Source organism: Solanum verrucosum, unplaced genomic scaffold (genome assembly GCF_900185275.1).
Source record: "Solanum verrucosum unplaced genomic scaffold, falcon-dt-bn FXZP01000255.1, whole genome shotgun sequence".
NCBI classification, from domain to species: domain Eukaryota; kingdom Viridiplantae; phylum Streptophyta; class Magnoliopsida; order Solanales; family Solanaceae; genus Solanum; species Solanum verrucosum.
This window is the reverse complement of record NW_026020006.1, coordinates 530,074-557,338: the sequence shown is the minus strand read 5'-3', so window position 1 is coordinate 557,338 and position 27,265 is coordinate 530,074. Positions and strand designations below refer to the sequence as shown.

General features: G+C 32.1%; 4 protein-coding genes and 1 pseudogene across 4 annotated transcripts in view; all 5 read right to left on the bottom strand.

The window, feature by feature from the left end:
- LOC125819642 (UDP-glucuronic acid decarboxylase 6-like) overlaps nt 1-11,595 on the bottom strand; it is a 131,488-nt gene extending 119,893 nt beyond the window's left edge. Inside the window, exon 1 of the mRNA XM_049499104.1 lies at nt 11,586-11,595. The gene's annotated coding sequence lies outside the window, so the exon portion shown is untranslated. The remainder of the gene's footprint in view (nt 1-11,585) is intronic.
- On the bottom strand, nt 4,647-5,382 carry LOC125819650 (uncharacterized). The gene has a single exon (XM_049499113.1). The coding sequence runs from the start codon at nt 5,328-5,330 to the stop codon at nt 4,647-4,649; it is 684 nt and encodes a 227-aa protein (XP_049355070.1). The 5' UTR covers nt 5,331-5,382.
- Nucleotides 10,729-13,392, bottom strand: LOC125819420 (glucan endo-1,3-beta-glucosidase-like; annotated as a pseudogene).
- Nucleotides 13,393-14,854: 1,462 nt separating this feature from the next.
- On the bottom strand, nt 14,855-17,666 carry LOC125819630 (glucan endo-1,3-beta-glucosidase-like). Its single transcript, XM_049499088.1, has 3 exons — nt 16,573-17,666; nt 15,736-16,114; nt 14,855-15,086 (listed from the first exon to the last, which is right to left on the bottom strand). The coding sequence occupies exons 1-3, from the start codon at nt 17,653-17,655 to the stop codon at nt 15,058-15,060; spliced, it is 1,491 nt and encodes a 496-aa protein (XP_049355045.1). The 5' UTR covers nt 17,656-17,666; the 3' UTR covers nt 14,855-15,057.
- A 455-nt stretch (nt 17,667-18,121) lies between these two features.
- On the bottom strand, nt 18,122-22,702 carry LOC125819561 (DNA replication complex GINS protein PSF2). The gene is made up of 8 exons (XM_049499007.1): nt 22,574-22,702; nt 21,716-21,790; nt 21,511-21,625; nt 20,139-20,235; nt 20,028-20,058; nt 19,849-19,944; nt 18,698-18,850; nt 18,122-18,207 (listed from the first exon to the last, which is right to left on the bottom strand). Exons 1-8 carry the CDS (start codon nt 22,616-22,618, stop codon nt 18,187-18,189), a joined length of 633 nt encoding a protein of 210 aa, XP_049354964.1. The 5' UTR covers nt 22,619-22,702; the 3' UTR covers nt 18,122-18,186.
- Nucleotides 22,703-27,265: the final 4,563 nt, after the last annotated feature.

Below are 27,265 nucleotides of genomic sequence, written 5' to 3'. Positions count from 1 at the left end.
GTTATAAAATAAGGTAACAATGTGGGTAGAGATGACAAAATCATTTTTTTAGTGATTTACATAATTTGTTTAGGTTTAAACTGTTGGATTATGATATGTTTGTTGACTTAATCCTCTAAGTTGAATTTGAAATGACCTAATAAATTATTAGGTCAAAATATATCAAAATAATGTAACTCAACTGATCAAAGTGATTACATTAGTACACTTATTCTTCAAAGAAGCAAAATAAAGGGGTTGAGGAGTTTGGTTGGGTCATATTAGGCGAGTTGAGTTATGACATATCATTTAATCGATTCAACCAATCTTGGACGGGCTGGATCATGATTTGTTTGTTGGTTTGACTGTAAAAATTAGGTGGCATGGCTAAAAGTTGAGTCGGCAATCTAAGTTTATCTTTTGTTTTAAATGTAATTAGAGGATTTTCACTTTTTAATACGAAAATACAAATTAAGTAAAGATATACCTAACTAAAATACGGTTTGAAACTTCGACAAATAAAATTTCACCACAATATATTGGAGTTTCGAAGCTTTAACAAGTGAAATTCCACCGCAATATGTTGGAGTTCATAAATTTATTGGAGTTTCAAACTCCCTTTACCATTTCAAACTCTAGAAACAACTCATTGAGTTCAATCTCCAGTAAAAAAATCTATTTTAATTAAAAATATATTTGGTGAATTCTATACTACTCACTAAATAGTTTTAAAACACTGTCTAAAACTTAATTAAAGATCCAAAAATTAATTACTTGTCAATTTATCTCATATTGACATATTTTAATTCGTTCAAATTTGATTCAATCAATCATTTGCCACCTCTAAATTTTGGGGAAATAACCATGTGGAGATGTGTTTACTACTATGCCCTACTTCTTTGATGTAGATATTACATAACTACATATTAATAACACTATATATATAGTTGCCTTCAACATAGGCAATTTTTCCACCAACTAAAAGATTGTAATAAGGGAAACTGCATGGGACATGCAAGCACGAAATAGTTATTGAAGAAAGAGAACAATTGGCTTATAAAAATATGTCGGTCCAGCAGATTGCTTTCGCCATTGATATTTTTTTCGTTGTTGATATTCTTTTTGATTTCTATGTATTTCACCATTGTATTAGAAATTCTCTCTACCTCTACCGTACTCCATCTTGGTAGAATTCACCATCGTATGCTTGATCGGCACTTGCTAGCAATTCCGACTTATTTATTTTAAATTTTTATTTAAAAAAATGACTCTCTTCAATCCATTTTAGTCATCACGTTTATTAAATTTAGTTGATCCAAAATAACTATTATTTTAGAAAATTAAGATATAATTAATTATTATTTCCACCAACTTTATCCTTACTCAATAATTATGGTAAAAGGAAAATTGTATTAAATAGAGATCAAAAAATAAATAGGATAATTTAGTCAAATTACTTTTTTACTTTTTAAAAAAAAAGTATAAAAAAAACATGACCAAAAAAATAGAGCAGGGGAGGGGAAGTAGTAATAAAAAAATTTCACAAGAACAACCTGAATATTAATCACATGAATCAGAGGAAAGTTCACGTTAATTGAATGACAGAAAGAAAAAAAACAGCAAATTAAATTTTCATAAATTTGGTCTTTGTTCATAAAGTTTAATATATACTCCTATTTAATACCTTATTAAAATTGTTCAAGACATTATTATAAATCAGTAAATTAAATTAATGACAGAATGGCACATTTCTATCATAGTATTTTGTCTCCTTGATGTGCATTAACTTGTGTAGCAAGAAGTCATATTAATAGGCTACTATCTAATAACACTTCAATTTAATTAACCATCTATTCGAAATTGAGGCAGATTTAAAATTTAAAATTTATAAATTTTGATCTTGACTTAATATATATATATAAAATAATTAAGATTATATAAATATATTTATGAATATTTAACAAATATATTGATATATTTATAGAATTTGTGTAGATTAAATATATTTCTGAGTTCATGTGGACTATGAGCAATATATTCGATCCGCCTTTGTTGATGAACGACGTTAAAAATAACTATAGATATTTTTTATGAATAAATATTAATTGGTTATCGTTAAAATGATAATTAAGCAGTTATAGTTTGATCTCGAAAATTACTGAAGAAAACAATATAATATAAAATTCTTGCTCTTTGGGGTGCCTTCAACATTGAAAAACATGTACTAAGTGCATATACGATTCGTTTAGATTATAAACTAGCACAAAAATAAGAAAATGATTTCTAAAATATTTTCTTAAATTTTTTGTGGGAAAGCACATGAAAATGAATTATATAATTTAAGCAAAAAAAAAAATTAGAATGTTCAATAATTTAAGCAATTATGTTTCATTCATGAGCTGGATCTTAAAATAGTCAACTTTTTCATATGTGAGGAGAAAATCAAAAATATTAAAAATGACATTAAAGAATCAAAGCAATTGCTTTCATTCTCAATTCTTGAACTCTAACTCTGTCACATTCAATCTATTTATTATATTGTAATAATCTCTATATAATAAAAATAGAGTATAAAAGATTTTCCACAAAAATTAAACAAATCCCTCTTCATATCTATAATATATTTTCAAGTCAACAAAAGAAGAAAAAAAAAACATGAAATGAACTCTTCATCCAATACAAGTACTCCCTCCATTTCAAATAAATTAAATTGTTAGAGGCATTTTTTATTTTTCAAATTAATTTAATTGTTCAATTTTTAAGACTACTTTTAGAATGTTCTTCCAATTTTACCTTTCATTAGTTAGTATTGGAATTAGTTATTAATTAATGTTTAGTTATTTTAATCACAAATTTGACAATAATTAATAAGGGTAAAATTGAAAGTTATGCCTAATTTATGTCTTAATCTTCTTTTCTTAAATGGTGTGAAACACCTCAACAATTCAATTAATTTGAAATGAAGAGACTATTATTAAAGTATAAATAATAAAATTTAACTCAATAATATAATTCAAACTTATAATAATTAAGTTTAAATTCTGAATTGATTTTTATCACAAATTAACTTAGAAAAAACTTTTAGTCTTAAGCATTGAAGGTTATTATAAGTGGTTTGTAGAGAAACTTTCATTTGCGTCTTATGATATTTAACTAGACATATCTAATCTTTAATTAATTACAATATGCACTTCAAATTCTATTTACTAGTGAATAGTAAAAAAATTTACATAAATATTAATTATTTTTCTATTTATTGCTCATATGTTATTATTATTACTTCATATATGATAGTAATATAATTCTAAAAATAATTTAGATATATCAAACTTCCTACATCAAAAGACTAAAGCCACACACTTCAATTAACTAAAAATAAATATGTTTAGTTGAATATCACTAGAAATTGAAATTTTCCTATAGTTGAGAAACTAACCATTTAGACATAAAATGTTATTTATTATTTTCAAAAAAAAATTTAAAAATTATTAGTTGATTATACACTAGAATAAATTTTTGGTTAAATTTTTGAAAATGTCTTTTCCACACACAAAATTTCAACTCTTCTTCAAATAAAATATATTTTCAAACATAACTCTAATTTTTTTTTAAAAAAAATACTTATTTCAATTAAGTTTCAACCAACTCTATACCCAAACACAAAAGTAAACATACATATACACAAGTTCAAGCAAAAGTTACTAAATTCTCGAAAATTCGTATTGTCCAAACTTATAAAAGCAAATTACAAGTATATTTTTTCACAGTAACACTAAGCTCCAAAACCTTCAAAATATAATAAATAGTCAATTACAATACATATAAACTTATCACCTAAAAAAAATAAAAATTACACTAACAATATATTTAATTATCAAAAATAACTTCGAGAAATGATAATTCAGAACCAATATTGCTCGAACTTTTCATAATTGTCGACAGATACATATTAGAATCTCGTAACATTTCGAATAATCCAAGCAACACAAACAAGAATTGTGAAGTGGTGATTCAGAACCTATATTACTCGAACTCTTCAAATTTATCAACAGGTACATATCAGAATCCCACAACATTTTATCAGCAAGTACATATCAGAATCTCGTAACATTTTCGAAAAATCCAAGCAACATAGACGAGAGCTAAGAAATGATGATTCAGAACCGATATTACTCGGACTCTTCAAAATTATCAACAGGTACATATCAGAATCCCACAACATTTTCGAATAATCCAAGCAACACAAACGAGAACTGATAAATGATTATTCAGAACCTATATTCCTCGAAATCTTCAATTTTATCAATCAGAATCTCACTACATTTTCGAATAATCCAAACAAAAATTGAGAAATAATGATTCAAAATCGATATTACTCGGACTCTTCAAAATTATTAACAAGTACATATCAGAATCCGACTACATTTTCGAATAACCCGAACAACATAGAATGGAAATGAGAAATGATGATTAGAACCTATATTTACTCGAACTCTTCAAAATTATCGACAGATACATATTATCCCACTGGATTACCAACATTTTTGAATAATCCGAACAACATAAAAAGGGAACTGAGAAATGATGATTCAGAACCTCTATATTACTGGGTTATCAACATTTTTGAATAATCCGAGCAACGGCGGAGAAGAAGACGAAGAAGAAGACTAATGAGCTATTCCCATTTGTTGAATCTCAGGTGGATAATTGATACTTCTCTGATTCGGCATAGCTAACATAGCAGTATGATCGAAGAAATCTTTGAGTGCAACAACCGATTGTAAAATCAATTTCAGATCTTCAGCACAAGTAAACCCTAAATCCCCAATTCTTCTTACAGCATAAACATAAAAAGTTATACATCCTTTCCTAAACTTAAATCTCGCCATTTCAGTACCTGTTAAACCTCGAATCATCTTCTTATTCACTTCACCTAACGGAATCTCCACCGGCCAAACCCGGTCGATTTCCGATTTCATGTTCTCCGATTCGAAAACAAACAAAACCACCTTCGATTTCTTCGTTCCGAGACCCAATGTTAGTGTATGCCAAGCATGATGAGCTAAGATTGTGAAATTTGTGGGTAAATAAGCTGTAGTTGAAGTGAAACTGTAGTTTTTGGTTGTTGTTGACGGCGGAGAAAGGGAGAGGATACGGAGGAGTTCTAATGGCCGTGCACGGCGGATTGTGAAGGATTTAACGATGAATTGACCGCCGAATCGAAGACCTTTAACATCGGAAATGGGTTTAAAAGTGAAATCTGAAGTGGGTTTTGGAGATTCATCATTTGGGTGTTTGTGTTTTTGCTTCTTGATTTTCTCTTTCTCTTTAAGCTTTTGCTTTTCTCCCATGGAAGATGAAGATGATAGAGGAAAATGAGAAGAACACAATATTTAGCTTTTGATAATTTTATTAAAACTATAGTATATAAAAATATATTTATATATAATATGTAATGATGATAACAAGTAAAGTGAATACCACTTTGCATAAATTCCAGGTTTATTTTTGTACTAATTTATTTCATTACATTAATGGTTGGTTGTCTTTTTCTTTTCTATAATGTGTTCGGGAGATTCGATTAATCTGAATTCATTTTAAGAATTATAACTTCTGGACATATAAGTTTTGCGAAAAATAAAATAATAATGATATATTTAATATAATTTTATTGATAAAATGTGTATCGATAGACTATTTTCGATAGATGTACGGTTTAGACAAAGGGCATCATACTTTGCATGAATTCCATGTTATCTTTGAGCTAAATTAATCATTTTATGAGTGATTTTATGTGCCTGTTTGGATTGAGTTATTTGAGGTGCTTTTAAGTTAAACTAATTTTAAAGAAATTTTATAGTGTTTAGATAAAATTAAAAAATGTTTATAAACAATTTGTTTTTAAGTTAAATCAATAAAAATAAGTCAAAAGTCATAAGTTCGAATTTTTAACTTATACTTTTTGACTTTTTAATTATAAAGACAAAAATCAATTCAAACCAGCTCTATATTAGTATTTCGTATGCGGCTTTTAAAATTTGATTAATTTAAATTTTTGCTGAAAATATTTACGTATAACACACATTTTTTCGATTTAAATCCGAAATTTAATTTAAAAATGAAATACGTAATACTTACATATTATAATCTTTAGGGTGCTTTTGTACTTAAGACTTTTTTTTTCTTGAAAAGATTTGTTTTCTCTTTATTTTGTCTTAAGATAAAGTTGTGAAAGCTTCACAATTATGATTTATGCTACTTCTTTTGTCCTTTTTTTTCTTTAGAAATTATAATTCTTTTATTTTATATGCTCAATATTATTATTAGTATTTATAATAATAATAATAATAATATCTGAGCTAGTTTGCGAACATTTTTATTTTATTTATGTGATATCTAATTTTTATGTATATTGACTAAATTAATATTTTACACCAAATGACTAAAATATAAGTACATAAACAGAGATTAATTTTTCTTAAGATTGAAATATTGATTTTCTTATAACTTTTACCAACATCATTGACTATTAGGCCAAATCTATACCATTATTAATTTACGCAGAGTCCAAGAGAAGTCACATCTATTTTTTGTTTATTATATTTTATTTATATTGCCTTTATTTTTCTACTGAGAATATTCTTAAAGTCCAATGTACTGTTTAAGTAAATAAAATAAATAATAACTTGGAAATGTGCACACATGTTGAACCTGTCATATGATTTTAAAATATTTTATAAAAAATCAAAAATTAATTTGAACATTTTCTTTTCTCTTTTTCTTTCTATAAACATGTAAGTATTGGGTAACATCAATATTATGCATATGACAAAAAAAAATTATGAGGAAAGCAAATGACCTGAGTCGAAGTCATAATTGAACATAATACCTATATAAAATCGAGTCTTTGATATCAAGAATGATCCTAACACACTATAAGGTATTCTTAAAGATAATTGAAATCAATTATTTGATAATCCTAAAAATAAGGCAAATGATCTTGGTTTTTTTTTTCAAAACAAATTAAATTAGGTTAATCATTTTCAAGTTATGGTGAAGTAATTTAAACTTCAAGTGAAAACATAAAAAAGTAAAGCTTATGATTATTATGGAGTAAATTTGGGACAAAGAATTTAATTACTTCCAATCTTTCTCCTATTCTTAATTTATCAATTTCAGAATTTATCTAAATAAGAAAACCAATATATATATATTAGTAGACATAATTCACGATTATCAACACAATAAAATGATTAAAAATATTCTTATTACTTTACTCTTTCAACCCTGTTTGCTCACATGATTACCAAAATACATCTTTATTGAAGGAAACACAATAATAAGAATTATGATGCTAGATTTATGGTAAAGTATGGTTCGTTTCGGCTCAACAAATCTCACAAATTTGCTTCTTGAGAAACATGTCATTATCAGACTCAAAAACGGGTATACTGTATATTATATAACTGACATTATATTGTATATCGATCGTCATTTTCTTCTTCAATTTTAATGTAGGATTCACATGACGCTTACATTAGTCCTTTTTATTGGACGGAGGTACACGTATTAAAAAAATAACTTAAAATCATTTTGTAACGTCCGTATTCGAATTATAACACATCGTTGTCAATAGAAACTTTTCTTACTATCTTACTAAGGGTGTGTTTGGTATGAAGGAAAACATTTTCCGGAAAATGTTTTCCAATTTTCTCATGTTTGGTTGGGCTAAATGTTTTGGAAAATGTTTTCCAAATCAACTCATTTTCCTCAAATTTAAGGAAAATGACTTCCCTTCTAAACTTAAGGAAAACATTTTCCAAAACTCTCTTCCAACTTCAAATTACAATTATTTTTTTGTTGAAAAAATTAATTTATTTTGTCCCTACCCTCAAACCACCCCCAACCAACCCTCCCCCAAAAAAATAAAAATAAAATAAAATTTTAAAGCTTGTTTTTAAATTCAATTTTTTTACCCCACCCTCACCCCTACCCCCACCCCCTCCCAAAAAAATATTAAAAATTGTTTTTAAAAGATATTTCTAATTTCAATTTTTTATTATTTTACCCCCTACCCACTACCCTCGCCCCCCCCATCAACCCCCCTATCAGCCCCCAACCCCCTTCAAAAAGAAAAAAAACTAAGTTTGTTTTTGAAAAATATTTTCAACTTTCAATTTTTATTTTTTCATCCCGATCCTCGATCACCCACCCCTCTCTCCGGTCCCCCCCCCCCCCCCCCCAAAAAAAAATTGAGTTTATTTTTAAAAAATATTTACAAATTCAAAATTTCATTTTTTCACCCTACCCTCGACCCCCACCCACTTCCTACACAGCCCCCCACCCACCCACCCCTAACACCCCCCCTCCCCAAAAAAAATAAAAATTCAAGTTTGTTTTTAAAAAAATATTTTCAATTTCAAAATTTCATTTTTTCATCCCTACCCTCGACCCCCACCCACCCACCCCCCTACCACCCCCCCCCCCCCAAAAAAAAATGAAAAATTTTAAGTTTGTTTTTCAAAAATATTTTCAACTTCAAAATTTCAAATTTTCACCCCTACCCTCGACCCCCTTCACCCACCCCCTACCACCCCCCACCCCCCAAAAAAATTTAAGTTTGTTTTTAAAAACTATTTTCAATTTCAAAAATTATTTTCTACTCTAGTAAAAATAAAAGATATTGCTCAAAAATATTTTTCATTCATAAATCAAACACTAAAAAATTTTTCCGGAAAATATTTTCTACTCACCAACCAAACATGAGAAAATAAGTCAAAAATCAACTTGTTTTCCAGGAAAACATTTTCTAGGAAAACATTTTCCTTCATACCAAACACACCCTAAATGTATGAAAAGAAATAATTTTACTTCAAAGTGATAAAAGAAAAGAAAGAAAAGGGAAAATAATTACTTAATTTGTGTGGTTCTTCTTGTTGAGGGATAAGGTTTTTGACATTTACTTATTTTGTGACAACAAAAAAGTCTTATAAATTAAGTTTGTTTGTGCTCAAAGGCACCATATACTTCAATCATGTAAAGGGGATGGCAATAAAGAAAAAACAAAATAAAATCAATGAATTCTTTGTCTATGTAAAAAATAATTATGAGCAAACATTTATATTTTTATTATTATGAAACATATGGTTCTTCTCGTCCAGGTGTAGGTAGTTTGCATCTTTATAGATATATATTTGTTTTTTCAAAATTTCTGACTCCGTCACTACTTAGATAACACCAATATATACTAAAGGGTGGGTGACTACTATTGCTCTCGTGATTTGTATAGTTATTATATTTCCCTCAATCATCATTCATTCATGAATTTTTGGCAAATTCTTGTCTTTATTATACATACTTAGATTTTATTTTTTAAAGTCTTCAAATGTACATCTCGTGATGTTTTAGCCAAATAATATCAAATTTTGTTCTTATTTGAGACAAATAATATGTTGTACTAAATATATTTTTGTCTTGGAAAAATGTATGTGATAATTTTTTTGTGGGCCAAAAATTGTTTCCCAGTGTAGCTTAACGACAAATTTTCATTTTCCCTATGTATTAGTAATATTTTTCTAATCTCGAATCTCCTAGAATTTAGCTATCATTTATTTATTCATTTTTTTAAAAAAAAAGTCATAGAGTTGAGAAAAATCACTTTTTTTTTTTTTTGGGTAAGGTCAGCACTAAAATTATTATTAATCGCTTCGCCAACAAAATTGTTTATATATCCTTAGAGCGAATTTACGATGTTTAATAGTTTGGTTAAAATGTAACATTCATGACATAGGATGAATCGATAAAAGTTTTACTTTTTGCCTGTTGATCAAAAAGAAGAATCGACAAGTTTGAACATAGCTAGAAGTACGGATAAAAAAATTAATCGATATTCAGTAGTTTTAGCTTAAATTGTGTACTTATGTTAAAAAATAAATAAAATGTGAACATATATTAAATTTAAACCCACTTATTAACATGAAGTCGTCATTTCAAAATTTAAAAATCATCCCCTAGGTCAGCTTCTAGGCTAGCAAGCTTCAGAAGAAAAGACACACACGATATTATAAACAAATCTCATGATAAAAATGGGGTACAACAAATTAATTTGACTCTAATTAATATAACAAGAAAACAATTAAAATGTCTTATCAAGTCTCTATTATTTCTTTAATTATGCTTCTAATTAATTAAATACTTTATCTAATTATCAAATCAATATTCACGTCAATCAAAGTTTCATCTATTTGCATGATTATACGTTCCATTTGCGCATTTTAGACGGAAAGCAAAACTAATTATTGGTTAATCCTTTAGCTAATTAATTATACGTCTTTCCTTTCCCGCATTCTTTTTTACTAGTCCAATATTGATTTTGTACGTTAAAAAATTATTTAAGCGTTTATTTAAGTCCTTATACAATTGTGATTATAGAGTACACCATAATAATATATTCACTAAAATCTAACAACTCAGGTCTGAGAAGTAATGTGTACGTTGTCTTACCCTTATCTTATGAGGTAGATAAATGTTTTCGATAGATCATGAGCTTAAATATAACATAAAAAACAAGAAGGAAAAGAGAATATCACAAGCAATAAATACATATATCAGAACAATTATGTTAGCTACTAATAAAAAAACTAATTGTGTCAAAACTTTTATTTGTCAATTACTTAATTAATGTGTCAAAACTAATCCTTGAAGTAATAATTAGTAGCTACAAAATCTTCCTTTGCCAGCTATAAAACTTCAAGATAGATACTTGCATATACCATAACCTGGAAAATTACAAACAAATAAAAGATAAACATCATTAAATCTTCAATAAAAAGAAAAATTGTTCCAACTATATTATGAAGGAAAAAATATAGAATCTAATTTATAAATACAATATAAAAAATCGACGTTGTACTATCAGTGTATCGTAATATGTTGTAGTAATAAGCTACTCGTCTTATTTTTTTGATTAGGTACATTATAGTTTATCTCACTTTGTCGGTGTATAGAAGTTATGATTATCTTTAAAGTGATGTAACAGTAAGGGCAGATCTAGAAGACGGGATATAAATATACGTGAACTCAATAGTTTTTATATGAAATTTACTAAATAACTATAAATATTTGACTATAATCTATTATTATGACAGTATTATCTTGAAGTCATTGTAGAAATCCGTATATTTTAAATCCCGAATTCACCTCGATTTTAATAGCATAAAATTCTCTTGCACTCAAGAATAGTGGTGAAATCAGAAGTTTTACTGAGAGTGTTCAAGAATTAACATACATGTACGAGAAGTAATTTGTGACCAATATACTTTGTATAATTTTCTATGTATACATTATAATTTTTTTGACGATATGTATTCAACTGAACAACTCTTCACTATATGTGACTACGCTACTGTTCGAAAATTAAACTAAAAAATGATTCAAATACTTACTTGGATCAGCAAAGTCTATGACACCAGAGCCCAAAAAATCACAATTAAAGTCATTTTTGCCCTTGATTTGATAGAAAGAATTCATAACAAAGGCTGCATGAGACCTAACAGTATTTGGGCCAAAACATGGGCCTCCAGCTTGAACTGGGCCACAATCCACACCTTGATTAGTGCAGGCCCAATCTAAATTGGCCTGCAATTGTGCATCTGTAGCATCTTCTTTGGGCCTGCAGAATTTCCGGCCCATTAAATCTGCAGGCTTTGGAAGAGGATGGGCCGGGAGTCTTGGGCCTGATGGTTGTGGCTGTATACACAAAGTTTTAAAAAAACTGTTAGTAAGCAAAGACGGAGTCATAATTTAAACTTTACGAGCTCGAATTTCTCATTTGATTTATTAGGTTAAAGATAATTATCTATACTTATGTTTTTTAAAAAAATTTAACACATATATAAGAGTTTTCATGTGAATTGCAACCAAATTATATGTAACTATAGTGTATATAAGGGTGTTTTCGGAATGGAGAAAATATTTTTCTATTTTTTCATGTTCGGTTCGTCAAAAATTTAAAAAAATATTTCTCTAGGAAAATGACTTCACTAGTAGGAACAAGGAAAAATAAGTTCAGAAGTGATATTTTACACTAATTGTGTCATTCCCATCGTACCTTCACCCCCCCCCCCCTCACCCCCACCCTGTATCCTCTATCCCAACCACCCACCCACCCTACCTCTCATAAATTCATTCTATTTATATATTAAACACAAGAAATTAAGTAAGGGACGGGGGAAGGGGGAAGGGGGAATGAGATTCGGTCCCTCACCACAAGTAAGGAACGGGGGACACTCAATCAACTGAGCAACTATCACACCCTAATAAGCAACTTAGTTATTTTTACTGTGGAAAAAAAAAATTCTTCGTATCTAATGCAACCCAAGTGATGAAAAAGCATATGTATATATCAAGAATATATGAAACTTACCTTAGGTAGCGTGGGCATTGGCAATGGCAATGTCTCTCCTTTCATAATTCCAATATCATAAACTTGAGTAAAATCAGGCCTAAATAATCCAAAATTCCTTTCAGAAGCATTACCTTTTTTAATATTTTCATTAAACAAACTAAAAATATATATCTCAATTTTCCTATTTGGCATTAATGGTGTCCCCTCACTAGAAAAATATTTCCTAATTAATCCTCTATTATAAGAAATTGCATTTTCTACACCACATTTTTTTTCAAAATTTTCTCCTAAAGAAGACCATCCTGTTTCAGAAACCATAATTTCCACATCTTCATAACCAATTTTTTTCATTGAAATATAAACAGCATCTAATATCATATCAAACATATTTGTGTATAATTTCTTAGTAAATCTATCGAAAATGCCTTTATTCTGTCTAAATAAAATAAAATCGACTTGTTTTGGGTCGTAAACAAAATATGGATATGGATTTACCATAAAAGGTCCGTTTGTTTCGCGTAAAAATTGTAACATTGGTACTAAAATACTATGATCCCAACCATGTCTAAATTTTACCATACTTGGAATTTTTGATTTTGAAAGAATTCCTAAAGCATTTGGTGTTGATACTTTAATTGAATTAATGCTTGATAAAATGTTTTCATAGCTTGAACTAATTTCATGTATATTTCTTCTTTTTCTAAAAGAATAACTTCATTTCCAATAGCAATAATATCAATTTTGGTTTGTGGGAAAAAAGGTTTAATATTTGCCTCCACATAACTTTTAGCATAACCTATGTCCAACATTTTGGGAATTTCACCGTTTGGGACTGTGACAGTAACTGAGATGTTTGTATTGGCAAATGCACGTATGATATCTAGATTCATATCAAAAATTTTGATTTTATCGATTATGGTTTTGTTTTTGATGAATTGAGCGACCTGGGATGGTGAAGGTAGGTTGTTTCCAAGGGTGCCATAGTTAACACCTATGGAAGAAACAATAGAAAAATATTGAAAAAAAATGAATGAAATGATCAAGAAAGAAAAGAATGGAGATGTTTTTGTAAACATCTCCATTTGGGTTTTTTTTCTCGATGGTTACTAGGAAAGAAATAATCGAAAAATTTTAAAAAAACAAGGATAATTTATAGAAGTGAATAAATAATGAATGGTATATATGTATATATGCATGGTTTTGCGTAAAATACGAATTTAGATTAACGAATGGAATAGATGGAATTCTTGCTTAGGAAAAAAATTGTAGGGTTAGATAAAATAACTCTCATAATCATGTCACTTATAAATTAATTTCAGTTAAATTTTTGTAAATAAATATTTTAATTAATAACTAGCTAAAATGATATTGGGATTTAATTAATATACGAAAAACATGTGAATATTCTCATAGGTTGATTCATTTACCTCTTATAGCTATTTGGAGTGAAAATAATATGTTTCTGAAAATAAAAAGTAAAAAATGTAGAGGTTTGTGTATTGCATGTTCTTAAACACCTTTTTCTTAAAATTTTATACTTATAAAACCGAATATATTATTATTTATTTATTCAATATTTTTTAACTTCATCCACCCTACTTTATTTATTCAATATTTTTTAACTTCATCCACCCTACTTTTCCCTAATTTTTGTATTTTCAAAAAGAATTGACTTTACCTTTCTGAAGCTTTGTAATTTCTAATTAACATATAATACCAATGGTATTTATTTCTTTAGACTATTAAGAAACTTAAATTTTTACTTTTTTATAAAGCTTATAAAACACGTACATAGTTGATGGTTGGAATCTTTTCACCCTGAATCAAAATATTTGAATTCGAGTGTTGAATATAGAATAAAAGATATCTTGTTTGGAGCGTCATCTTCATAAATAGGCTATGCAATGCACTAATTTGAATTAGTCGAGGTCTCGTGGAAAACCAAAAAACACATGGAGATTTATGGGAGCCAATTTTTTAAATTTTTTTTTAAATAAATAAATTGAGAAATGCTCAGTTAGTAAGTTTTAAGTTCCAATTATCCAAGGTAGGAGGAATCAGAAAAGAAGTTAAACTTGTTTATTTTTTCTCATTTCAATAATTTTTTAATTGTTAGGGAATTCACTTATAATAAGTCAATAATACATAAACAATCTTTATTACAGGCTTCATGTTATTCAATTTCGAATTTGAATCTTAAGTATAATATAGATTATTTAATCTGTCAATAGCATTTTCATGCCTTTTATGAGCTAGATAACTTAATATTTATCGTACTTCCTTATTTCAGTATTAAATAAATCGCCCTTAAAGAACAAAAATATTTAATTCCTCAAATAGTAATTACAGTATTATTTAATTTTAGTAGAATGTAATAAACTAATTTATCAAATTATAAAAGAAAGAAGCTAGAATATATATATATATATATATATATATATATATATATATATATATATATATATATATAATACTAAATCATGGCAAATGAAGTAGGCAACATTTTTTTTATTGTTTTATTTGCAATAAATAGATACTACACATCAACACAATTAGATTAGTTTGTGAACATCAAAGAACATATTTTTTAAAAACAAAATTTCAATATGTCAAAACTAATCCTTTAAATGTTGGAGTAGCTTCAAAATCTTCCTTTTTTTAGTCCATAAAATTTAAGAAAGGTACTTGCATGTACCATAACCTACAAAAATCACAAACAAATACAAAAAAGACATCATTAGATTTTCAGTTTTTAAAAAATCCAAATATTATAAGAAAATAAATGTTCATTTTAACACACATATATATATATAATTAACGTTATGCTTTCATTGTATCGTAATATGTTATAGTAAGTTACTTACCTTATTTTTTCAGATTAATTATTAATCTTATATATTTTAAACCGTTACATGTAGTTAGTTATTTTTTGAGTTTAACTCTTATAAAGTGGTAGTGCAAAAAGAATCTTTATGATTTAAGATGACCTCAATGATAAATGTAGGTAAATAGCCAATAAAAAGTGAATTAGTAATTTAGAAAATAAGACAGGTCACTTGGTACGACAGATAGTTAAACACTTTATACAATCAATCAGTGATCATTAACTTATATAAATTTACAGTTTCAAGAACTTCTATACTATCGATATGATTTAACTTGTTATTGCAGTTGTTTGCCTAATATTTAGGTTACTATGCAAATTAACATGTGCTTTAATATTTTATCGTTCTGATGATCTACATTGTTTGTATGTATGAAGTTAAACTCTAACTAACATATGTTGTTCTTAAAGTGATCTAATAGTATAAAAAATTATTTACACTAATCGAAAAATGTTGAATACTTACTTGGATCAGCGAAGACGATGGCAGCGGAACCCGAAAAATCACAGTTAAAGTCATTTTTGCCCTTGATTTGGTAGTAAGAATTCATAACATAAGCTGCATGAGACCTAACAGTATTTGGGTTAAAACATGGGCCTCCAGCTTGAACTGGGCCACAATCCACACCTTGATTAGTGCAGGCCCAATCTAAACTGGCCTGCAATTGTGCATCTGTAGCCTGTGGTTTGGGCATGCAAAATTTCTTCCCCATTGGGCCTACAGGCTTTGGGCCTGGCTGGGCTGGAAGTCTTGGGGCTGGTTGGGCTGGGACTATTGGGCCTGGCTTTGCCACAGGAATTGGGCCTCTTGGTTGTGGTTGTGGCAATGCTGGTTGTGGAAGAGGCTGTATACATCAAAATTACAAATCTTGTTAACAAATCGAGTTTAAGTTTTATGCACTAACAAAATAAAAATAAAAATTGATAATATATATTGTTCGGCCAACTAGTTCACCAACAAGGCAGGAATATACACAATATATACTAAATCAATGTTATATTGTGTATACTTATGCATATTACATGTATATTTTGTATAAAATATACATAATCCACTTTGTACATATTTTGTAAATTAGATGGTCGAATCGTTCAAGCCGTGATTATCTCAATAAAATAATATTTGTACGATCAACCAAGTGGTGTTGAATCCTCACTTTCAACCAAGAGGTCTAGAGTTCGAGTCATTAAAACATGACGTGATCCCTCTAATGTGGTATGAGGTAGAAAAACAAGCAAACAAATTCACCGAGATATTGTAAGTGACAGAATGACCTTGCTATCGTATCAAAAAAGAAATTACCTTTGATGGTTGTGGGATTGGCAACAATTGTTGTCCTTTCATGATTCCAATATTATAAACTGGAGTAAAATCAGGTCTAAACAATCCAAAATTCCTCTCAGCATTAGAACCTGGTTTAGTATTTTCATTAAACAAACCAAACAAATATGTCTCAATTTTTCTATGTGGCATCAATGGTGACCCTATTCCACTAACAATTTTTCTAACCAATCCACCATTATATGATGCTGCATTATCCACAGTACATTGTGGTTCAAAACTTTCACCAAATGATGGCCATCCTGTTTCAGCAGCAACAATATCAACATCATCATAACCAAGTCTTTTCATTGACATAAAAACAGCATCCAACAACACATCAAACATGTTTGAGTATGTCCTTCTACTAAACTTGTCGAAAACGCCTTTGTTTTGTTTGAACAATAGGAAATCAACTTGTTCAGGGTTGTAACCAAAGTATGGGTAAGGGTTAACCATGAAAGGACCTTTCGTTTCGCGTAAAAATTGTAACATTGGTGCTAGGATAGTTACATCCCAACCTGGTCTAAATTTAGCTAGACTTGGTGGATTTGAACTTAGTAAAATTCCTAAAGAATGTGGTGTTGACACTTTAATAGTGTTGATACCAGATTGTGTTAGTGCTTGATAAAGTGTTCTCATTGCACCAACTAATTTGTTTTGTACTTCTGGTGTTTCCCAATGAAGGATTTCATTTCCAACAGCAATTACATCAATTTTTGTTTGTGGATAAAATGGTTTGATGTTTGCTTCAACATAGCTTTTTGCATAACCAATGTCTAGCAATTTAGGGATTTCACCATTGGGGACGGTGACAGTAACTGAGATGTTTGTGTTGGCGAAGGCCTTTAGGATGTCTGGATTCACATCAAAGATTTTGATTTTATCGATTATGGTTTTGTCTTTGAGGAATTGAGCGACTTGGGACGGTGGGGGTAGGTTGTTGCCAAGGGTGCCATAGTTAACACCTAAAGAAGAAACATAAGGAAGACATTGAATAAAGATAGATGAAATAAACAAGAAAGTTAATAATGGAGATGTTATTTTCTTATAAGACACCTCCATTTTTTTTATTTTTTTTTGGTGGTTAATGAGAAATGAAGAATGAAAAAGGAGGGTTATTTATAGGATTTTGAATAAATTGAGGATCATGTATATTATATGGTTTTGCTTAATTTACGATATTGAAATAAATGTATGGAAGAGAGAAAACTTCTTGTTTAGTTATAGTGTGAGGCATATAAAAAATTAGTTTGGCATAAGTTGCGCAAAACTAATGAAAAATGTGGCAATGGAGTAGAGTGTTTTCTTTTTCGACCCTCGATGTCCGATATCCATATTAGGGCAGACTAAATCCAGATTCGCGCTACAAGAGCTCAAACCCGAGATCTCTAGTAACAAAGATAACCACAAAATTTCCTGAATGAGAGTATAAGCCATTCCATTGCTGATAAAAAAGAAGTGGCAATATATATGATACATACAGAAAATGAACTTGCATGATAATAATAGTCCTTTCCTTGCTATTAGTATGGATGTGCAATTCATGTCTCTTTTGAAGGTCACAGCATGAGGCAATGTGAAGAGAGAATAGTTTCATCGACCTTTCAGTACGCGCTGGATGTCAAAAAAAAAAGGAGATAACGTTAAAAACTGAATAGCTAGTAAAGGAAATGTTGTAACTAGCAACAACAACATACTCAACGTAATCCCACAAGTGGAGTCTAAGGAAGGTAGAGTGTATGCAAACCTTACCCCTATCTCGTAGAGATAAAGGAGATTGTTTCTGATAGACCCTCAGCTTAAACTAACACATTTTCAAACAGTTTGAAAAAAGGTAGAGCAGTAACAACAACAGAATAATGTGAAATGAAGTGCGGTACATAACACACAGAGGAAAGGACAGTAATGACAACGAAATAATGCAACAAATGTTGTTGCTAGCAAAATGATAAAACTCAATAATTTCATATTACAAGTGTGAATGGTCTGATAAGGGAGATAACATAGTTAAGAGGTACTAGTTATCCAATTCTCAATCATGAGAAAAGGTACAGAGAAATATCATGCTTATTAGAGAAAGGAAGAAAAAGTTTTAAGAACTTACCTTGTCGCGCTGATTCACAGCTTGGCGCTGTCTGTTTGGAATGCTGCCTGATTCTGGTATTGCTTCCGTAGTATTTAGCTTATGAAATGTCTGCAAAGCTTTGGTAACAAATGGGCGTACTATATTTGCTTCCATTGCTGAGAGATTTTTAAGCTGAGAAGTTTTAGGTTAATATATCAGATCTTACAAGAGACCATATTTCTTCCTCAAAATAGCAAAACACAAATTCACTAAAGAAAAATCCCCTAAACCCACTCCCCGCCTCAGAAAAGAAAAGGAAGAATTACAGTATGTATGTGCCTCTCCACTCTCTCGAAAAGGTTCACTCCATTATCTTATAGGAAGCTATGGCAAATGCTACAGTTGTTTCTACACCTTAAGAATGGAACGACTTTAAAATCATCAGTCTGATTTCTATTTCCTTTGGCCATTCTCAATCTGGCACAAAGTTATCACAAACAACAGACCCGATGTAATTCCATAGGTGAGGTTTGGGGAGGGTAGAGTCTACACAGACCTTATCCCAACATCGTGGAGGTCGAGAGGTTGTTTCCGAGAGACCCTTGGCTCAAGTAACACATCAAAGCAGTTTGGAAAAAAAAAATACACAAGTAAAGAGGACATGGCAAATAATAAGGAAAGCATTATACAGCATTCACAAAACAAGGAACAGTAACAATAGCCAAATAATGTGTTAACTGAAGCACAGTAAACAACAGAGGCCACTCCCTCCTTGTCCCCGATATCTTCATTCCTAATCTTATCTCTTTTCTCCACTGCTACATAGCTCTAGATAGCTCTAGATATGCAGGGGAGAAATTTTATAATGCACAAATCAGGCTTAATTAGTTATTCACTTGTACGATAAGCTACATCTATTAGATCAAACGGAATTGATTTTGTAAATTAATTCACCCGATCATCCACGGGACTGTCAGCTGAATTTGCAGTATTGAGTAACTCCAATAGAATGGATGGTAATTGTGCACCATATTTTAAGATATAAGCACCGATGTAACTAAATCAGTATATGCCTTCTTTTCTTACTAACACACCCCGACAGATTCCTTACATGACTAAGATATTGATCATCAAAACGACACATGCATCAGAATGAGAAAAGCATTTTTCTGATAAGTGAATAAGCATACCCTCAACGCATATGTGACCTCCTTTGAAATTATCTCCAAGCCAGTTCCAATTTTGTGAAACCGCACATCCTTAATATCTTCAATAAGAGACCTCACCTATTGAGCATGTTTGAATCAGAGTTCTGGCTGAATTACTAAATATTTAAAGCCAATAGAACTGAGAAAATAACTGAGCTCACCATATAGATGTCAGGAATATCCTCGCGGGCACTAAATCATAGAATATTGTCATCAGTAGACCAACATGATAAATCTTGATACAAAAAAAATTGAAAAAAAAAACTACTTACTGATCAAAAAGAAGCCTTGAGATTTCAACATAATGAAATGGTAACAATTGGAACTTTTCAGAGTCTCTTTCAGCCTCCAGAACTTGGGTTAACTTTTCTAGTCGACAAAGCAGAGATTAGTAAGAAACCTAACAAGTACAATCTACATGATTATATGACAGCAGTGAATATAAAATTTCTATTGGAATAGAAATGATCTGCAACAGGCAACCTTAACATTTCTGGACAAAGCTTGATGAGTGAGTGAAATTAGTAATATCAGATTAACAAAAAATAATTAACCAACCATCTGGTTGTCCAATACAACATAAAGCGGGCTTATCTTGGTTGAAGTAACTTGTGTGCTATGTCTAGACAAACAAGAAATGAGAGAAGACACAAAACTCTTGGTTATAGGAGCCAGCTACTTTACCGGAAAATTTCCCAGAATACTTATAGGATATCTTATGTCAAATTTCATTGATGCAGTATTTTTTTTTCTTGGAATTGGTGAAACAACACATTCTATTGTCAACCAATAAGTTTAAAGCTGGAATGTCCACTAATTATGAGAGATTGTGGAACAGTTACAAGCTGGAATGTGGTTCTGAAACATGAAATAAAGACTCTTTGCGTATTGCTGACAGGTTGAACTTGACCTGCTGTCTTGGATAAATATTATTCATTTTGTAAAGGAAGGCATGTTCTTGACAATTATCCAGTAATCCAACAAAGTTACTAAAGGAATGGGATTTTATATTTTCCGTTAGAGGTGCCATTGAGGAAGATTTAACCAAGGGATATAATAGTATCAGACATTAATCTGTTATTCGAAATGGCTGATATAACAGCATGATGGGGAAAACCAAAGTACCAAACACTTTCGCCAACAAGAAGTCAGTATTTTATGCCTCTAACTGAGGTTAATACAGCAACTTGCTTTCTAAGAAAAACAAGATGTTAAAGACTTAGACCATGACAATCTTTGTACCAGTATAATAGCATTACTACAATCTCCTTACCAAACTAAAAATAAATTAAATATCCAAACCACAAGAAGGTATGTATTAGACTCAATCCCCCACTAGTTGGGCATGGCTACATAAATCCTCTTTATCATTCCGCTCTATTTTGGCCCGTCTCCATTCAATACTGAACACTTTATTTTAAGGGATCTCTAGATTTCACACATCCTTATGCAGACATACAAATTGAGCTAGCAACAACTCTAAGGAACTCCAGCAACTAACTCCAAATTAGTAGAATAGCATCACTAACTGTTTCTCCATAACAGAGAAAACACAACAAACAAATCTGAATCAAAACTTAAATCAACTAAGCACTGGATTTGGAAGAACAAATTAGCAAATTTTCCTAACAATCAAAAGCTTACCAACGGACATCCATTCAGGTGGTCTGATAGTGCATTTCCCTCTTTTCTTCAAAGCCACAGCTAGCCACAGAGGCACCTGTGCCGCTATTTGTGGACGGAAAGGTCCAAAATCTCCCTGTCAATTGGTACATTTTCAACAAAAATCAGCATAAATACCAGCGAGATTATATGAATGAATTTAGTCACTGTAGGGATAAAATAATACAGATATAAGATTGAGAGGTTCCATTCTCATGTTTGGCACAATTTCAACCATTTCATCTTCCGCTAGAAACTCCAACTGCATAATTGAGAAACAATGAAGTTAAAAATCACCGATCCAAGATCATTAAGAACATAAACAGCACAAAGGGTGTATTCACACGTTTGGTTCGTCAAAAATTTTGGAAAATATTCTCTAGGAAAACAAATTCCTTAAAAATGAGAAAAAATGACTTCTTTAATGGAAGTAGGAAAAACAAGTTCCGTAACTGACACATCACACCAATTGTCTCCTCCACGCCCTCTAACACAACCCAACCTCCACCCTCAATATTCCCATCCACACCACCCCACACTCCTACCCTCCGTCCCACCCATTTGAATATATAGATTACATAAAATGCATATGGATTAATATTTCCTGCTTACTTATCAAACACCAAAAATAAGTAAGAAAAAATCCACTTATTTTCCATTAGAACACTTAACATGGAAAACATTTTTCTTCCTACCAAACACACACAAAATCAAATGAAAATTTCCAACTTAATTTTCACTTGAAATAAATACGGATCTAGGATTTTAAACAAGTCCATGAATATTATGTGCGTATATATATCACACATACCTACGGAAAATCTTAATAGCTCAATTGGTTAGCTACCTAAACTTTCCCCTCCCCCATTTCCACTCCCTCTACCCCAAATTTTACATAAATAGTTGAAGTTGGAGAAATACATCAAACTGCTTATATGTTGAATCTAGATGCATGAACAACAATTAAAAACCATAAATCAGCATAAAATCAAATGACAAATTCATTTTTAAGCAAATTTCAGAGAAGATTAAGAAGTAAACAAACCTCGGCTGCTGAAAATGCTACAGAATTATCAGATTGGCTCGCCATTGATGTTAATTTTTTGCTTTGCTTGTAAAATTTGGGGGTTTGGATACTGAAGCTGAATTTGCTAAGCCCTAGTTTGTTAATGGCGGGAAAATGTGAAAATTGATTAGGTGTGTTTGGTAAAGAGAATTTTTTTATTTTTTTTGGATAACCCAGAAATCCGTCTTGACCTGTTGTAATGACCCAGAAAATCATTTTTAGGAATTTTGAACTATTTGTTGACTTTAGTTAATTAGTTGAGGGGGAATTGTGGATAATTAACTTAAGTGATAGTTAATGGGCTAAAGTGATCATATATTTAAGACCCTATACCATTTGTTCCATATAATTAAATTAAGTTAGTGAATTGTTTTTCACTTTTAATACATAATTAATAATTCTTTATAGAATAAAATATAAAAATCTAACCCTAGAGGGAGACTCACTTTTGCGGCTTCAACAAGAAACTGACGAATACGGGTAATTCCAATCAAACTTCAAGCTTTGTTTATGTATATGTGATTGTTGGAAGTGAATAACTTATTGTAATTTGTATTCAATGGATTCTTTATAGACATAGATGAGATTAAAAAAAAAGGAAAAGAAAAAGAATGGTAAGTGGAATATATCTGTTGCATTGTGCACAAATTTTAATGAAGTTTTATCATGAAACATTAATGATATACTATGTGGATAAAATAATCATTACATTGGGTTGTTGGAAATAATTGGAAGGGAAAATATATGTATACATATGTCTTCTGCAAAGTTTAGAGTTTTCCAATAAAGTGAGTACTACGCTTCAAAAGAATCAGGTAAAATTTATATACTGTGATTTACCTTGTTCACAACCTTACCAATATTATAGTGTTAGAAATATTAAATTTTTAGAAAATGGTAAGTTCAAGTTTCGTTCAAATTAAGTGGGGACAAGTTGGTGATGTATATTTGGAGGGTTAATGATGAGTAGTGGTGAGGTAATCATTGGAAAATAATGTTTTGAAGGAATTAGTTAGTGCTCTACATATTTCTTGGGAGATTTGAACAATACTGGTTCTGTGTTATCATTTGAAAAGTAAGTATTCGTTGTTAAAGGTCACCGATCATGTATTGAACTTCGATTTAAGATCTTTCTTATTGTTATCACATTATGATTCAAGCTTTGATATATTGAGTATGAAATCAGTTATTAGATGTATCATACGAAACCTATTAGAGTTGATATTGGAAAATTGAGACATAATCCTAGGCTTGAAACTTAAGAACTTGATTATAGATTTGAGTGAGTTTTCGGGTCTAGGCTAAATCGATAGTAATATGGGTGTTGATTAGTTTTGAAATCTTATTGTGATTATATATTTGAATAGATTGCTTTGAGTTGAAAGTTCAACGAAAAAGGAAGGCTCAAGTCTTGGAGTGAATTCTTGATCGATTGAGGCAAGTGGATTTCTAAACCCTTGTTAAGCGTATGGAATTCGTGTATTTCCTTGTGGTATATGTTTGGGAGTAATGTGATCAATTGTTTGTGTAATGTGTTGAGAATTGTTTGAAAGACTTGTTGAATCATCGTTGAACTTGTGATTTGTGCAATGTTATGAAAATGGTCATCTCCTCATTATTTGTGTGAACATGTCATTTGCATTATTCTGAGACATGGTTGTGACAAGTGTTATGTGCATTGAGAAAGAATAAGAAATTAAGGAGGATGTACCATTTCGAGGGACGTATCGCGCGCCGCGATGGATACTATATTTCGAGGGACGTGTCGCGCGCCGCGACGGATATTATATTTCGAGGGACGTATCGCGCGCCGCGATGGATGCATGGACAGATATGTCCCCCATGGGTCCCGGACTGAGAGACAGCGGGTGTGTATCATTAGGTCAGACATGCATCACTATAATTGACATTGCATTTCATTGCATTGCACATTTTTATTATTAATGAACTTGATATTGTGTGTTGTTGATCTTGTGAGTGCCTTTCTGTGAAATTGGTTATTGACGAATATTGAGGTGTTATTGAGAATATATGACCTGTTAGAGTGCTATTGTTGAGTTGTATGCTTTGTAAATTGTAAATTGTTAGGTTGGGTTGGTTTTATGCAGGTTGTAGTTATGGAGGTTAGGATGGGGTGTAAGGAGTACCCGTATTCTGTACTCTTAGCTTGTGTTTAGAGGTTTGCTTGTTGAGTACCGTGTGGTTTGGTACTCACCCCTTGCTTCTACAATCTTTTGTAGGTTACGAGCCCGGATCTTCGTGATACCTTCAATTCTCTTCGTTTCCGAGGTTTTCTGTGGAGATCTGAGAGGTAGTGTTTGTCATCTCAGCGAACCTTCTTACTCCTGTTTATGATTTTGTTTTTACTTGAAAGACAACGTCATTTGAGACTTGCGTATTTTCTTTCAATTCTAGTATTTACATTAGAGGCTTGTGCACGTGACAACCAGGTTTTGGGGATTGAATTAAGTTGACTTGTTTTCGTAATAGTAATTGCTATTGAACTTTGCTTTATTTCCGCACTTTATCGAAATGATTGGGTTTTAGGCTGACTTGTCTTGGTGGGATACGACGAGTGCCATCACATCCATTTTTGGGTCGTGACAAAATGGTATCAGAGCCCCAGGTTCATAGGTCTCACGTGCATACAAGCCGAGTCTACGTAGAGTCTCAAGGATCGGTACAGAGACGTCTGTACTTATCTCTGAGAGGCTATAAAGACTATTAGGAAACTTCATTTTTGTTCATTCTGTCTCATCGTGCGTGGTTACCTTCTTTAGTACTGAGCTATTGTATACTCTTTTGACAGATGACGAGGACTAGAGCGACTGTTACTGGTGGTAGAGGGGAGGCACTTCCTGAGGCAGTTGTTGAGGCCCCAGCTAGGGGTAGGGGTAGAGCCCGAGCTAGAGGTCGTGCTCGTGGAACGACACTAGGCAGAGGTCGTGGCCGTGGAGCAGCACCAGTTAGAGGTCGTACTAGAGAGGCCTCTCCTGAGCCCCAGATTGATGACAGAGAGGACCAGGTTCCTCCAGAGCCTGCAGTCACACCTTTGCTTCAGGATACATTATTGAGGGTATTAAGTGTGCTTGAGAGCTTTACTCAGGGTGGTGGTGCGACCGCTACACCACAAGACTCTCAGACTAGAGAGGGGGCTCAGACCCAAGAGCAGCAGGAAGCTCCAGTTATGCATGATGCGGTGGGGCAGCCACCAAAGGATCCCATGGTTGAGAATGATCTTGCACCAGCAATTGGGGGTCAAGGTGAACCATTGGTTGTTCTGACAGAGGATGAGCAGCGTAGGTATGAGAAATTTCGAAAGATGGACCCACCTCAGTTTCAGGGTGGGAAGAGTGAGGATGCTCATGAGTTTCTGACTACATGCCGAGAGTTACTAGAGGTTGTTGGATTAGCTGAGTCACATGGGGTTCGATATGCTACACTCCAGCTTCGTGGGCCAGCGAGAGAGTGGTGGAGAACTTATTCGGGGGCTTTGCCAGTTGGATCTCCTCCAGTGACTTGGGAGAGGTTTTCCAGTGCCTTTCATGACCGTTTTATCCCTTGGAGCGTGAGAGAGGAGAGTCGTTTGAGGTTTGAGAATCTGAGACAGGACAGCTTATCAGTTACAGAGTATGGGCCCGTTTTTGCCAGTTGTCTAGGCATGCTTTGGCCATTATTCCAGACGAGACAGAGAGGATCCGTAGATTCGTGAGGGGGTTGACTTTCTCTATCAGATCGGCTGTGTTTTAGAGCATCTAGAGAGGGGGCTTCCTTCCAATCCATTGTGAGTGCCACTAAAGAGGCGGAATTGATGGAGAGAGAAGAGTTTGGGGACCCTAAGAGAGTCCGTACAGCAGGTCAGTTTCATGGTGCCTCATCTGGAGGCAGGGGATCACACAGAGGGAGTGGTTCCTTTCAGCAGCGAGGACCCGTTCATGCATCTATGCCGACATCCGAGGGTGGTCAGATACCTCGGGGTTCTTATAGCGTGGGTCACGGTTCACAGCAGCGACCTATGGGGCGAGGCAATTATAGTGGGTTTCAGGGTCTGCACAACAGTTCCCGGGACAGAGATTTTGCTTTTCTTGTGGAGATCCCAATCACCTGATGCGACAGTGTACTTCCCAGAGGGGTCGTGGAGGGTCCCAACCTAATTCTTCATTTCAGGCTAGACCACCAGTACCACCGGGTAGAGGCCGAGGCAGAGTTCAGTCAGGTAGAGGCGGTAGAGCTTCTAGTAGTGGTTCTGCAGCTCAGCAGAGTGGGGGTAGAGTTACCACCCAGGCTGGAGGTGGCCGAGGGGGCCACTGTTATGCTTTTCCGGGGAGACCCGAAGCGGAGACTTCTGATGCTGTTATTACAGGTATCATCCCAGTATGCCATCGATCTGCGTCTATATTGTTTGATCCAGGGTCTACATTCTCTTATGTGTCCACTTATTTTGCTGCTGAATTTGATATGATATGTGATAGCATGACTGTACCTATTCGTGTTTCTACACCCGTGGGTGAACCTTAGTGGTGGATCGAGTGTATCGATCTTGTCTTGTTTCTCTAGCGGGGTATGACACTTGGGTAGATTTAATCATTCTGGGGATGGTAGACTTTGATGTTATCTTGGGTATGAATTGGCTTTCTCCTTATCATGCTGTCCTTGATTGTAATGCTAAGA